This window comes from Acyrthosiphon pisum, chromosome A2, assembly GCF_005508785.2.
Source record: "Acyrthosiphon pisum isolate AL4f chromosome A2, pea_aphid_22Mar2018_4r6ur, whole genome shotgun sequence".
In the NCBI taxonomy this organism is placed as follows: Eukaryota; Metazoa; Arthropoda; class Insecta; order Hemiptera; family Aphididae; genus Acyrthosiphon; species Acyrthosiphon pisum.
In genome coordinates, this window is record NC_042495.1 from 114,411,663 (window position 1) to 114,426,178 (window position 14,516).

General features: G+C 25.8%; 1 protein-coding gene across 2 annotated transcripts in view; it reads right to left on the reverse strand.

The window, feature by feature from the left end:
- Positions 1-873: 873 nt before the first annotated feature.
- LOC100162591 (RNA 3'-terminal phosphate cyclase) overlaps positions 874-14,516 on the reverse strand; it is a 22,293-nt gene continuing 8,650 nt past the window's right edge. Inside the window, exons 1-10 of one of the 2 annotated variants that reach the window (XM_001944740.5) lie at positions 3,876-4,160; positions 3,122-3,239; positions 2,888-3,020; positions 2,707-2,830; positions 2,567-2,625; positions 2,342-2,501; positions 1,562-1,674; positions 1,344-1,497; positions 1,149-1,253; positions 874-1,058 (exon numbers count right to left, since the gene is read on the reverse strand). In XM_001944740.5, the coding sequence (XP_001944775.1) occupies positions 981-1,058; positions 1,149-1,253; positions 1,344-1,497; positions 1,562-1,674; positions 2,342-2,501; positions 2,567-2,625; positions 2,707-2,830; positions 2,888-3,020; positions 3,122-3,239; positions 3,876-3,914 (1,083 nt within the window). In that variant the 5' untranslated portion in view covers positions 3,915-4,160 and the 3' untranslated portion in view covers positions 874-980. Of the gene's footprint in view, positions 1,059-1,148; positions 1,254-1,343; positions 1,498-1,561; positions 1,675-2,341; positions 2,502-2,566; positions 2,626-2,706; positions 2,831-2,887; positions 3,021-3,121; positions 3,240-3,875; positions 4,161-14,516 lie in introns of those variants that run through there. The other variant, XM_029489651.1, reaches the window with a different exon arrangement.

Genomic DNA, 14,516 nt, shown 5'->3' on the forward strand with positions numbered 1-14,516 from the left:
TTTGATAAAAATCATTTTAAAAACGTATTGATTTTGAAGTGATTTATTTCATGTTTGAATGCTTGATAAAGTTTTTTTGTACAAATTACCAAGTATAGAGGTACCTACTTATATTGCTTGCAATAACTCAGTACTTTGTTAAATACCAAAATACTTAAGTAATACTGTCTGTATAATCATAAACAGGGCTCGGAATTCTATGTCTATACATTTGTATATTAGGTAGCTGCATGCCTGCATATTCAAAATCAGATTTGATACAAATTTGTTACATGATACATACAATCAAAGTACAAAAATGTATGTTGCCTATTTTTGTATATTTTACTAAATTTATATGATTTTGCATATTTAAAAGTTTTAAGCATATTATGCTTATAATTTATTATAAATCAACAACAAACAAATTGTTGATATTATACTGAGTATTAACTGTATATTTGTTTTGATAGGCGCAGTCTTATTTAATATTTATTCAATAAAAAAATTATTCTTATCAAGAGTTGAAGAGATAAAGTTTCCATACAGTTTCAAAGGAAGTATTAATACAATTTGGAACCCACTGCGGATAAAATTGTAGCTAATGTAAAATAAATACCTACAAAAAGAAGCACCATCACGCATTCAAATTTTCAAAAATGACATACTGGATATCCTTTTACCTCAAAAACCAGTAATAACCCATAGGGGTAACTTAATGAATAATTATGTTTTTTCCAAGTTTATTCCCATATAAATAAATATTTTATAAAAAAAAATAATAGCATATTATTCTGCATATTTGCACTTTTTTTTAGTGCATATGTATGCACATTTTTAATTGTTTTTTAGCGCATTAAGTTCTGGGACAGAATCATGAATAAAAACAACTAATGATTTTAAATATTATTTATTTGTATTTAGTATTTAATTATAAAAGTATTCTAGAAGATTTTGTATATTTGAAATTCAATTTAATAATATTCTCATGAATTTAAGAACTAGACCGTTTTTAATCCAATGCCTTCACAGATGATTTCATTTAAACCATCTTCCATTTGTTTAATACTAAATTTAGCCTGGTAAAATAAATTCACTGCATTAATTCACGTATAAAATGAATATTAATTTATTAAGTGTATAGACTATGTTTTAGCAATTTAACTCACATCAGTAAATTGCTCAGCAATATAAATTGCAGTTTTAGTGTGCAGGGTGATTTCTCTGCATTTCACTTTTGATTTTCCATTTGCAAGTGCCATAAAAATAATGAGCTATAATAAAATTCATTATTTAATAGTTTTATAAAAAATGTACCACAAATATTATAATAACATTTAAATTATATTAAAAGTTGTATTTACATTGTCCAAAGCATTAGGGTCAATACAAGATTTTACTTCCAAATCTAATAAAAGTTTGTCACAAGCTTCATCAGTGAGACTGTTTATAGTTGATTTTCTCATATCATAAAGTGCAGATGAACCAATCAAGCAGTTTCCAGTATCGGCAACCAGCCTAAAACATATTAGATAACATTTATAAAATGAGAAGATAATACTATATTATAATTCATAATTACACTAAACTTCCACCAGAACCATCTGAATCTCCAACTTCAGTTTCAATTGTAATTTTATGATAGCCGGACAGGTTTAATTTGTTTTTGACAGCTGTTGCTATATCTTGAACTATCTAAATATTACTGATAAGTTAAAAACATGTTCTATAATAATTTACTTTATTAGTTTCAAATAGGTAATTAATTAATTCATATGAAACACTTGAATTCAATTGTTAATGATTTTTGTCCATCAACTAAATAGTTAAAGCTACTGTGCTACTAATATATACTTGATGATTTGAATTAATGATACATGTTAGGTTAGATTATGTTTTTGCAGTTGTAGGAACCAAAGTCCAAAAGAAAGTGAAAATTATATATAGAGTTCATTAGGTTTTTTAAAATATATTTTAATTTAATAACTTAATCACTAATTTTTATTATATATTTAAAATGTTTTTAGTAAGTAAAAATAATGTATTATAGTTTTTTTTTTTTTTTAAGATTATCAGTTTCTCATGACCATAATAGTAAATTAATTGTTTAGAAAGTGAAGAGTTTTTAAAATACAATGTTTACATAACAACATCAAGTCTATTCAGAAGTCAACAGGATCAATGCAATACAAGCTCAACATAGGACCACTGCTCCAACGCCTTAAACATGGGTGCCCCCACGACTTAATTGTTTAAATAATGCCTAGCAATTAGCTTCTATAGCCTAGCTTTAGAAGATAATAACTTTGTCATGTATTTAAATATGTATTAATTATCATCATGCTAAAATAATATTGTATACTTGGTTATGTTTGTTATTTTGATGTTTTGGTCCAGATATAAATACAAATCCTTTAATAGCCGGTTGACCTCCAAAGTTAATAATTTCAATAGGCTTTAAATATTCAGTAACAGGATTTACTGTCAATACTACTTCTCCACGTCCTTTGGGGTAAAATCCACTATAATCAAAATTTAATTAAATGGAAGTAATGTTGTTAAATAAAATTACTAAAAGACCCATTACCGTTTGTGTATAAGTGCTTCACAATGAACACCAAATAGCTTGTAAATAGGAAATAAAACCTATTATGAAAAATGCATAACATTAAAATTAAATATTATAAAAATTGTATGTTAAAAGTTATAGTTAATACTTTGTATTACTTTTTTGACATAATCCATTGAAGGGGCAAAGCTGACATCAGTTCCTCCTTTCATAGTTATGCTGGAATTATGGTTACTAAATATTGCTACAGGCAAAGCAGACTGTATCATCAAAGGAATACTCCTATGAAATTAACAGTTAAAATTACAAATTAACTTCAAATTATTTATATAGCCATACGCTGCAGTTTGGGAATTGACATTCAAATTGAAATTTCCCAATTTTAGTGTTTTTGGTTGGAATGTCAATTCACAAGAGTTTTGCCGGTCTCCATTTGTAATCGCATTGCACATCTGCTTAACTAATTGAATTCCTACAATAGAATTATTTTTGTATATTGATTTAAATTACAAAAAATATATAAACATTTTTAATACACTTTATTTAGGAACATAATTAACTATTTACACTTACCAGCCAAATGTTGAGGTTTCAAACCAGGATTAGATCGGCCTGCTCTTATTTTGTTAATTAGTATAGGTTGCTCCAAAAGACATGAAAATGCCACAGACAATCTTAAAATTTGGCCACCCTATTAAAATATCACAAATATAATAAGTACTTAAAAAAATAGAATTAGTCAAAATTTAAATTCTACAGTAGTATCTAACATTGATTATAAAGTATTAAACTAGTATTTATAATCAATGATAGTTACTTAAAACCTTATTATAAAATATACTTAATTTAAAATAATTAAGAGGGCTGTCAGCGCACTATTTTTTTTCTCTCTCTGGCTCACACGCAACATAGACAAAATGCATTTACGCAAAATCATTTTTTCTAAGTGTATAAGTAATCTTAGAGTAAAGTCACCTATGACAAAAAAATGACAGAGAATAATAATTTTGAGGGAATGACATATCGATTTGTCTAAATATTGTCTCAAAACAATTTAAACATTATTTAAATTTACAACATTTTTTTATCTATTTTGAAAGTCGAATACAAAGTCAAATAATAAAAAAACCATAAAATCAATAAGTCATTCCCCCAAAAATATTATTCTCTATCTTTTTTATAATAGGTGACTTTACTCTAAGATTACTTAAACGCATAGAAAAAATGATTTTGCTTGAATGTGTTTTGTCTATGTTGCGCGTGGGCCAGAGAGAGAAAACGAATAGTGCGCTGACATCCTCTTAAGTATTTTAATTTTACCACTTACACCTTCTAAAACACTGCCATCAATCACCTTCACAGACATTTTCCTATCAGATGCAAGAGTAAAATCTTTACTCAAATGATCAAAACTAGAAAACACAGTCAACCAAAACAACAGATACGGTATAAGCACTAAGTTTTCAATGTTGACGGATAGGTTTGAAAAATGTGAACAAAAATAACAGAACGATACAGAACAGAAATTATTTTTCAATCTAGTAATAATACATCAAAAAACTCTACAGCAATTTCAAGATATTTGAAATTTATTTAACTTGTTTATCTGTTAGCGGTGTTTTTATCATTTATCACAACATTATCAGTTTATCCCCGATTTAAGATAGTATATTAGTATCTTAAATCATGAATTTATCACATAGCTTTGAAACCGGTCTGTGGTTCCCAACATTTTTCACACATTTTTGGACCACTTGGAGAACTTTCGATGCGTCACAAACCACCTCAATTTTAGATCTTATTTTTCTTATAAACAAGAATCATTTTGTTTCACACTTTTTAGAATTTAAAGCTTATGAATAAACAATGACATTCCATATAGCTTATAATAATGTTTATAATTGATCAATTTTGAATAAAAGTTATAACAATTACTACTATAAAAAAATGTACTTCATATTATTATATATTTTATTATAACGTCTCACCACAGAATAGACACCTTATGTACAGCAGAGCGGTACCTACCCACTAGCCCACCTTTTTCATTTTGGCTTAATTTTTGTAGAAAAAAAACTGCAAATATCAAGACATCGAGTACAAAAATTATAACAAAAAATAATAATATTAACCAACTCATGATTGTGAAAGTCTTACCATTTACATAAATCCTAATATACTATATTATATATATCAATACCATTTATATGTATAATGTATATATAAACATAACATTGTTTTAATATTTTGAAAACATTTTTCATTATTGGATCAGAGGAAACCCTTTTTACTACAATTACTAAAAACGTTTTTTTAAAGAGATGTTACAATTTGTACTGTTTGTACGATATGCTTAAAGGTACTTTGCTACTTAACCGTGCACGGCTACAGCTTGATGCAGCTTGACCAGATGGCGCTGTCGTATTCGACTTTGGATAATATTTCAATTTACCAACTCACTCCAAGTATATTTTATTTTTTCTTGGGGACCAACTATTATTAATGTGTGAGGTTGATGCAAAATTGAAACGATTAAAATTATTACGATAAACATTATATTATTTTGATTTTACATTTTTATAATAATATATCCTACGGCGTATAGCTTATCCAAATTGGAACATACAGGAAACCATGGAACATAGACGAAAATCTATTAACATTTCAGGGGGGTAGGCTAATATTATTAACAACAATGTGATTGGCTTCGATCCCACATAACTAAAAAGAGGAGGGTGTTTGACAGACTTTTCCCCCGTAAGCCCCACTCACGATCGTAACCCATGCCCCGGAAATCACTTTGCGGTGTGCCTATGTTGTCGATTGGTACCTAGGTATAAGTGGCTACTATAATGGATGACTTCATTATGTTAAAATTGAATTCAATGTCTAATAAATAATATGAAAATAATTCTGAGTGGTGTGTCAACTCCAACTTATTTTAAAGATATTTTCTTATTTATTTATATTAGTGTCTATAATACACTAATATCTACCATTGATTATACAATTATAATATACATAATTATATAATCATCGGCAATACGGTAGGTTGAACTCATTTTGACCAAAAACATCGCATACCTAAAGGTAGGTACTTAAAATAACTATTAAAATATTATATCATACGTTTTTGTATTATACTATATTATAAAGTTTGCAAGTCAATACCGATCTCGTACCAAAAAACGAAGTACATAGGTTTGGGATATAAATAGCTTAATATTAGACTAAATAATTTGATAGTTTTATTGTGTATAAAACAATAATAGATATACCTTTAACATAAAATTTCAAGCCTTCACAATTAATTATTTTCAAATGAAAACAAAGAAAAAAAAACGATATAGTCTGTAATATAGAGGAAAAATCGTTATTTTTCATATGAATTTCGTTGTAATTTTAACTTGAATATCTAAAAAAAAATATTGATACGTTAAAAATTTTTTTTAATTACAGTAAATTCCAATTGGAACAACTTATTAGTAATCAGGTAATTTTATATTAAATTTTCAAGGTATATGTAGTTATGTATGCAGTGGCGTTTTGGGTGTCAACCCCCCCCCCCCCCCCCCCTTAGTATTTAATGAAACTCCAAACCGTTCGTATTCAACTTTAACTACGTTTAAAATTTCCAACATTTTTTAGATAAATCATTAATACTCATTATAACGTTTTTAAGCTCTGAATAAAACACGGTAGTACAATTATTTCTTTTATATTTTCACTTTTTATTAATTACAAAATTAACGATTTAATCTGCAATGAAAATATGATGCTAAATTGCCTATATAATGCGCCGTCTCAAATATAAAAGTACAATATTATTATTGTTGATAATTATTGACAAATTAATAATGTGTTTGGTATGAGTTGTATTATCATTCAGAATATAATATTATGGTAAAAATATATTTACACTGTAGGTACTCCATAGAATGTATTTGAATAAATATTATTTTATTATGTTTATCTATACCTATTCACCAAGGTAACATGAATTATGTTACGTAATATCATATTATTATTATAAAGCACAATTCTATTTGTTAGTGTTTAGGCTACGAATGTTTATTAATTTTTTTAAATTAATTATTAACGTTTAATACTATACATTTTATTATACAAGACATTAAATCCTTTTAGGTCATAATATCATCCTGTCGATTTGTTTATTTTTAAATGGCGTTTCATTTAAATAAAGGATCAGTTCAAGTTTTAAAAAAAATATGTTTAATCACTATAACTGCAAATTTGTATACTATATTTTCGTTACTAGTACCATCTTGCCCAGTGCTAATGGCTGGTCTAAATATCTACCCATTTGATGTTCATTTTTTTGAATCGTCTATACTTTTCATGACTACTGCATCCATAATCATAGTGGAATATGGGGTATTGCCAAAAACTATCAAACCGAAGAATCAAATAATTCAATTTTCTTTCGAGGTATATATATAATATTATACTATTTTTCTCTAAATAAGTAATAACATAATCCTAAATTATTCCAAATATTATTATTTTTTTAATTCTTTTCAATAATGTAGGTATTTAAATATTGTCTATGTTATATAGCAGAGCACACCTAGATGATTTTAAATGATTGTCTTATTAATTTATATTAACAATTAATTATTATACATTTATTCCGATATTAGAATATTTCATATTAATTGAGTTAATGTAGAAAGAAACTTGTGTTTTTCATGTGTGATTATGCATAGCTGTATATAATGACGACATGTATAATGCTTGTGTATATTCTATTTTGGCACCCAATTGTTGTGATTGTATCTATTTTTACTGATAAATTGGGTTTATTAGTAAGTATATCTTACTGCGGTTCACCAATACACACTTCAATACTTATTAGTTATTTGTTCTATTCCTAAATATATATAGACGTGTCAATGGTTGGGATCTACAAATCTTTACAAAAGGAACATTCCTATTTGTATGGGAAATGTCCGTAGCACGAAGTTTTTATGCATTTTATTGAGCTCATTACTATTGTATAATGCACTTGATAAATTTGGCGCAAAAGACTGGTAATTATTACAATACTATATTATTACCTATATTATAATATTTTAAACGGTAATAATATTGTTATACTATTGCAGGCAACGTATAAAATGTTTTCTGTTTTAAATGAATTAAAGATTTATTTTCTATATTATGTTGTATTCACGCATGTCTATAAGACGAACAATGTAAAAAGTGTACTACTTGTAAGACAAGATTTTAAGATTTGACCGTTCTAGTATGCTGTTTTGTGTATTATATCAGGGTATGGATATAGTTTTGAGAAAAATTACTGAAGTAAACAATTATTAATAGTTACATTTTTTATTTAATCTTCTAGTTTCTACCACCAATATCTAAAAAAAATGACACTACTGATTATAATGTGAAGTACCGGAATACTACAGATTTGTTGCAGATATATTTTTATTCAAGAATAATTATTATTAGTTAAACATAAGTTAGATCAACATTTTTAACACATGAATTATTAAAATATATTATATATAAATATAAACAAGAACAAAATGTATTAGATAATTATATTCATTAATTATAATTTGTGACATTCTGTTCAAGTATAGTAGTGTAATAATAAATTGAAATAAGATTAGCATATTGATATATGGGGACTTTTGGGAGTTGGGACTATATATAATTGCACATCAGTTCTATATTGTTCAAAGATTTAGATTCCTTTCTGTGATCGACGGCTATATATCCCTCTACGTTCACAACTATAGCAATTGTATCGCCTTCTACGATACAAAGAAAGTCTGTCCATCTATATACTATAAGACTAGTACAGTTATTTACTGATCTGACCTATGCAGAATAAGCTATTTCTATAATTTCTATAATAAATACATTAAAAAAAAATTGGGAATTTAAATACCTTTAAAAGGTTCGTTATAAGCAACTCACTATCAAAATGACCTGATTAAATGTTGTAAGTTAGGTATGTATTAAAATATTAAATCTATATCTATATAATATTATAAAGCTGAAAAGTTTGTTTGTTTGAACGAGCTCAGGAACTACTGGTTCGAATTGAAAAAATTATTTAAATACTTAACCACGTAAAACAATATGGTCAGCAAAAATAATTTTATTTTTTTTGAAAATAAAACTTACATATTTTATCAGAACGAAGATTTATATTGATATGAAATTTTCGTTTAAGTTTCGAGTTGTATACATTTTTATTGCATTTAATTGAGCTAAATGTTTTTAGGAATTATTATCATTCTGATGTTGTTAGTATTTTTGGGTATTTGTTTTTTTATATCACTTAACAACATGGATGGACTATTTAATGATGTGTACAAAATTGTTTTTATTTTCTACGGTTAAATGTACAGTAATTTTACGTTTTATTATCCATCTATATGACTATATAATATACTTAGTGGGTATGTTACTTTTTTACCATTGGATTAAAAGTGTAGGTCGTCATATTTTTATGTTTGGAAAATTCATATTTAGTACAATTCTTAGTTTTTATCATCCATTACAGGGTATAGCGCAAGGATTGTTTTTAATTTCATACTTATAAACATACCTATACCTATTAATAATTTAATAGTATATGTGTAAGGTATAACACTCATCCAACTGTTATGGATAATTTTATTTCATAATTAAACTGGTCGAGTAGATAGACGATATATTATTTAAATACGAGTATATAAAAATATATTATGTCAAAATAGAATATGAATTTTTTTCAAGTCTTTTTGTGATCAAAATAAAGCAAATGTTCAATAAGAATAAGTATTTTACTAGGAAAAAAAAATGTTATTTGTCTGTTCTTAAGTTTTTATTTTCGTACTATACTACTATATAAGTACCTACTACTATACTATTTTGTATTGTTGTTAAAACTATCAAAAACAATATAAACTAACATTTTATATTATTTCCATTATTCTGTAGTGAATTGTAATTTAAAATAAAAATCATCTCATTACTGTTTTATTTATGTATATATTTGTATACGAATACTTAAAAAGTTTCTTTCTTTGACAGTCTGTTTACGATGTAATAATAATTTTTTGTTGAATAGGAATTGAAAAATAAGATACTTAAAACTATAATCATCATAAAACAACTTTCATGTTATTGACTATTGAGACAAAGTGTTTTAAGTCATTTTATTTTAACTACAACGTTTTATAGTATAATGTTTAAATGCGTTTTTCTAGTGGAATTGAAGTCAGAAATGAATTTTTTGATGGCCGTTTTCATTTATTTATTCGTATGCCCCTAAAATGAATGTATATTATAATAAATTGTCATAGTCTCTACACAAGTATTTGGATGTCAGCCTATCCCACAAGAAACCACTCACGTTTTAACGTCCCATCCCGTCACACATCCTATAGTGGTTACAACCACCCTATCAGGACCCATGACCATATATAGAATGATCCACCATTTCAATAATATTTTTTTTCCGGCTACCTATAAATACTTAATTATTCAAACGTTTTAAGTTAATTCTCAATTTGATATATTCTGTTCTATGTATTTGTGCGTACATACCTTTATACCTTTATTCTTATACACTCACTATTTCAATTCAATTCTATATTTACTAAGTATATATTTTAAATATTAAATTTTACTACCCATAAGCTTCCGCATGGCGTTAAGACGTTAAGTAAAAAAATAAATATAAATAATTAATATATGATTAACTAGCTATAGTATAAACTCTTAAATAATGATTAATAATTGTATCTTTAAATTGTTTGTTAGGATACGTTTTAACAAACAAAACATTTCAATTAACCCCAATTTTCAAAGGTCTCTGTAGTAACCGATGTCTTGACAGAATTTAGGTTTATATTTACAATAGTCTCAGAGTTCAGAACACATTGGTATAAGTTATGTCGACATTCAATCAATTTCTAACGCGTTAGTTTATAACTATAACCTCAACAATAAAAATCGATAATTTGATTAATTACTCGATGTCAAACGCCATCTCGTCTATTTGAAAATGGTGTCACGGAAAATGTATTTATTATTAAATATTACCATTAGTTGAAGTTTTCCTTTGAAAAAATAATAATTGTATTTGTATATACACTGTTATTGAAACTAATTATTCATTGCAATACATGTAGGTATTTACTTGGTTGTAATTAATTCTCTTTATTCAATTTTTCTATAGATATGAATCAACGTAGTTAAAAGTTAAAACTTAATACCTATATGAATATATATTATCAGTAAGCATAGACTAAGAAAATTTTCGTTTTTACTAAAAATATAAATTTTGAATCGGTATAGGTATACCTACTCGTAAATATTAATAAAATAAATGTTTTAGAATTTTTTTGCATCTGTATCATGTTATTTGTATGGTTTGGGACATATGTTATATACAAGTATGAAACAATTTCAGTTTTTTAACAACAACATAAGAATAAGGAATGTTTGAATTCCAGCAGTCATCTTCATAGTTATCAAAATCGGATTAACGGTTTTATTGAGCATTGTTTATTGTTTGCTAGAACATTTAACAATTTATACAAAATATTCTGGTCTTCTGCGTTTAGGATGTTGGTTGATTAAAATTTAAACGTGTTGTACTATCAATAATACTTAATCAACCATAATATTTGTCAAAGTTTCACAGTGATTTATTGTGAAATAATATAGGTACTGAAATCTTGTAACTATGTAAGCTATAAGACAACTAAAATATTGCACCTAAGCCTATAATATTATGTACCTATGAGAATTTTTTTTTTTGGTGCAATTTAAACATATAGTTTAGGAAATCATTAAAGTATGTAAGTACCTATATAGGTACATATGCAAGAACCGGTTTTTGGTTAAATAATATAATAAATTGGAAATAGTATTTGATTATTAGTTGGATTAGAAATTAAAATTAAATTGAAAACAGACAAAATATATTTGATGGAAAATATATCATAATTATTGATTATGTATTATATAAGTGCCAAAGAGTATACATTTATATACTAATCATATCGAACTATGTTTTATTTATTTATTTAAATTATATTTAATTCAGTTTTTATAAAAATGTATCATAAATATATAATCATATTATAAACATATTGTACCTACAATATTAGATTTACAGTCTACATATTGTATCTATACTAATTTATATGTATTTTTTATTCTGCTATCATTATAATATAAACAATGTTAATAATATTATTATGACAAATACTGAATTACATAATTATAACTATATAGTCTATAACGTACAGGAAAGTATAGTAGGAAATTGGTTATATAATCATACCCGTACAATGCATTTCAATACACAATACAAAATGAATTCTTTGATGACATAAATAAGTTGATAAATAGAACAAAAACGATCGTGTGCTTGCATGATTTTACTTTTTTCTGGCCATTGATTAGACCAACTAAATGCTAGCGGTAACCAAAAAACTACACGTTTCATTACGTGAAATATAAAATGTATAAGTGTTTATAATTAATATATTACGCCCTTAGCTTATTGCATTTTTTGAAATTTTAAATAAACAAATTTTTACGAAACAAATAATACATAGTACCTATGTGTAGGTACCTATAATAGATACCTATAGGTACATCATTTGAATGCAGAATAAGTTTCTTAATTTTATTATTGGAATAAGAAGACTTTTTTTAAATTTACTATATTTATATATTTCATACACGATGTAGAGAAGATATCTTCTGATACGTTGTGATTTCAACATAATAATTGTTTCATAATATTATTATTGTATTATAATGCTATTTAAATTTAGGAACAAAAATAATAATATATGTTTGATGTATATATTATGTTTTACATTTATTGAGCATTAAAAAAAACCAATTTAACTACATAACAACTGTCAAATTAATTTATGCATCATATACATTATAACTATTTACATAATCCTATTGCTTATAAGTTATACAATTTATATTTAATAATTATAATTTAGTATAAAAATACCTTATGATTTTGACAGTTGTGCACTTACGCGTTAATATACATTGGCAGGGTTATAATGATAAAAGCCCCAAGTTAAAATGGCAAAATAATTTATTTTATTGGTAACTATATTGCTTGAAAATATTAAATATTATGCAAAGATTTAAATTTTTGATTAAAAATATAACATTCTTGGAACGATGTTTTTTTAAATTTTTGTATACGTATTTAACAATTAATTATTTTGGTTCGTAAATCGTATGTGCATATTTAATGTTTGTTTTTAGTGTTTGTATAAGGCCTTGCTTTACTGATAATATATTTTATACCATTAACATAGTACAACCATGATTTTAAAATATACGAATACCTAAGTTTATGATAGTCGATGTAAAATATGTCAATTTATTCTGCTTGAAGTATCAACATTTTATACTATGACTTAGGTTCTTACAATCATTCTAATTTAACTTAAAGCTTAAGCCCCGTTGTGTATTATAAGTTATATATAAGTTTTATATATAAGTTGCCTATTGTGTATATATATAATATATAAACGAACAATACATCATCATTGGTATAGCACTTATATAATGACGTCCATTGAATAAATAAGTGTAACCTTCCAAAGAATATCTACTAAAAAAAAAAAAATCGAGTATATGTACTTAAAATAAAATGATATATTTATATGAAAAAATAATGGTCAATACTGACAATTGACGATAATCAATACATATATCGTTATATAATTATAATAATGATTTAACATTTAATCAAAAATATGAAATTAGATAAAATAAACATTTAAAAATAGCAAATTAAATGCACATCTATTGTACTCCTTATAGTTAATATTATGCGATTTGTATTTTATGTTTTATCGCTGCAATATTCTACTTATAAACTCATAAATAACTGACATAAATTATAGCTCCAACATCGTATGGTACAATATTGTGCAGATTACATAATGCCCTTTTATCTGATTTTATGTTGTGCAAATTACAACCTTAAAAAGTGAAGCAAATTACCAAAATTAATTTTTAAATGCGGTACAAGTTCCATTTATTTTATAAAGTTTGAAAAAATAATCCTATTAATTACAATTTTAAATTACATACGCCCATTTTATATACATATAATATGTTTAAATATTATAATATATAGGCCGCATTAACGTAACCTAAATGCTACCAAGCCACCACCGTTACCACCGCGTTAAAACGCCGTCAGTGTGGAAGTGATAGGTCCAAGTATTTTGAACGACTTGTTTGTAAACAGAAAAATACCCTAGGTTAGGAAAAGTTAATATTTATCTTGGAACGGTTTACCGATCAAACCATACGATGTTTAACCTTTTTAAGTTTACTTTTTTGTCTTCGCAATTATGGTTTAAGAAAAATAAAAATAACTATTTTTGATTGCCTAATTTTAAAGGGACTATTTTTTATTTAGAATTACATAGGTATAAGTACACTTTATACGACGGTTAATTTATAAATTTCTGTAAGTTTAAATACCTATATTGGCAAAAAATATAAACTAACAAATATACATATTTAATCACGAGTTGATTGAACTTGCCTTTATGTATGTATGACCAAGTAAATATAACCTTTGCTCAATATACCTATGTAGTATTGTAATTTGTGGTATGTACAATGTACTATGTGCGTATCATGCATATCATGTGTGTACGTAGATTAGGTTATTAAACAATAAACACAATACAAATGTTTGGTAATTTTAATTATTTTACAAGTTAGGTATATAATTGAAATTATTAAAATGTAATCTATACTTTTTATAGTTATGCACATTTCTGTATCGATGATTTTATCATATCACCATAGGCGCAAATAGACAAATTATTTTGGGGGGACTAAAGCCCCTCCTATAATATTTTCTAAAAATTATATATGCTCTGTACTAATTACTTACTTTTGAACTGGGGGGACTTGGCAGAAATGTGGG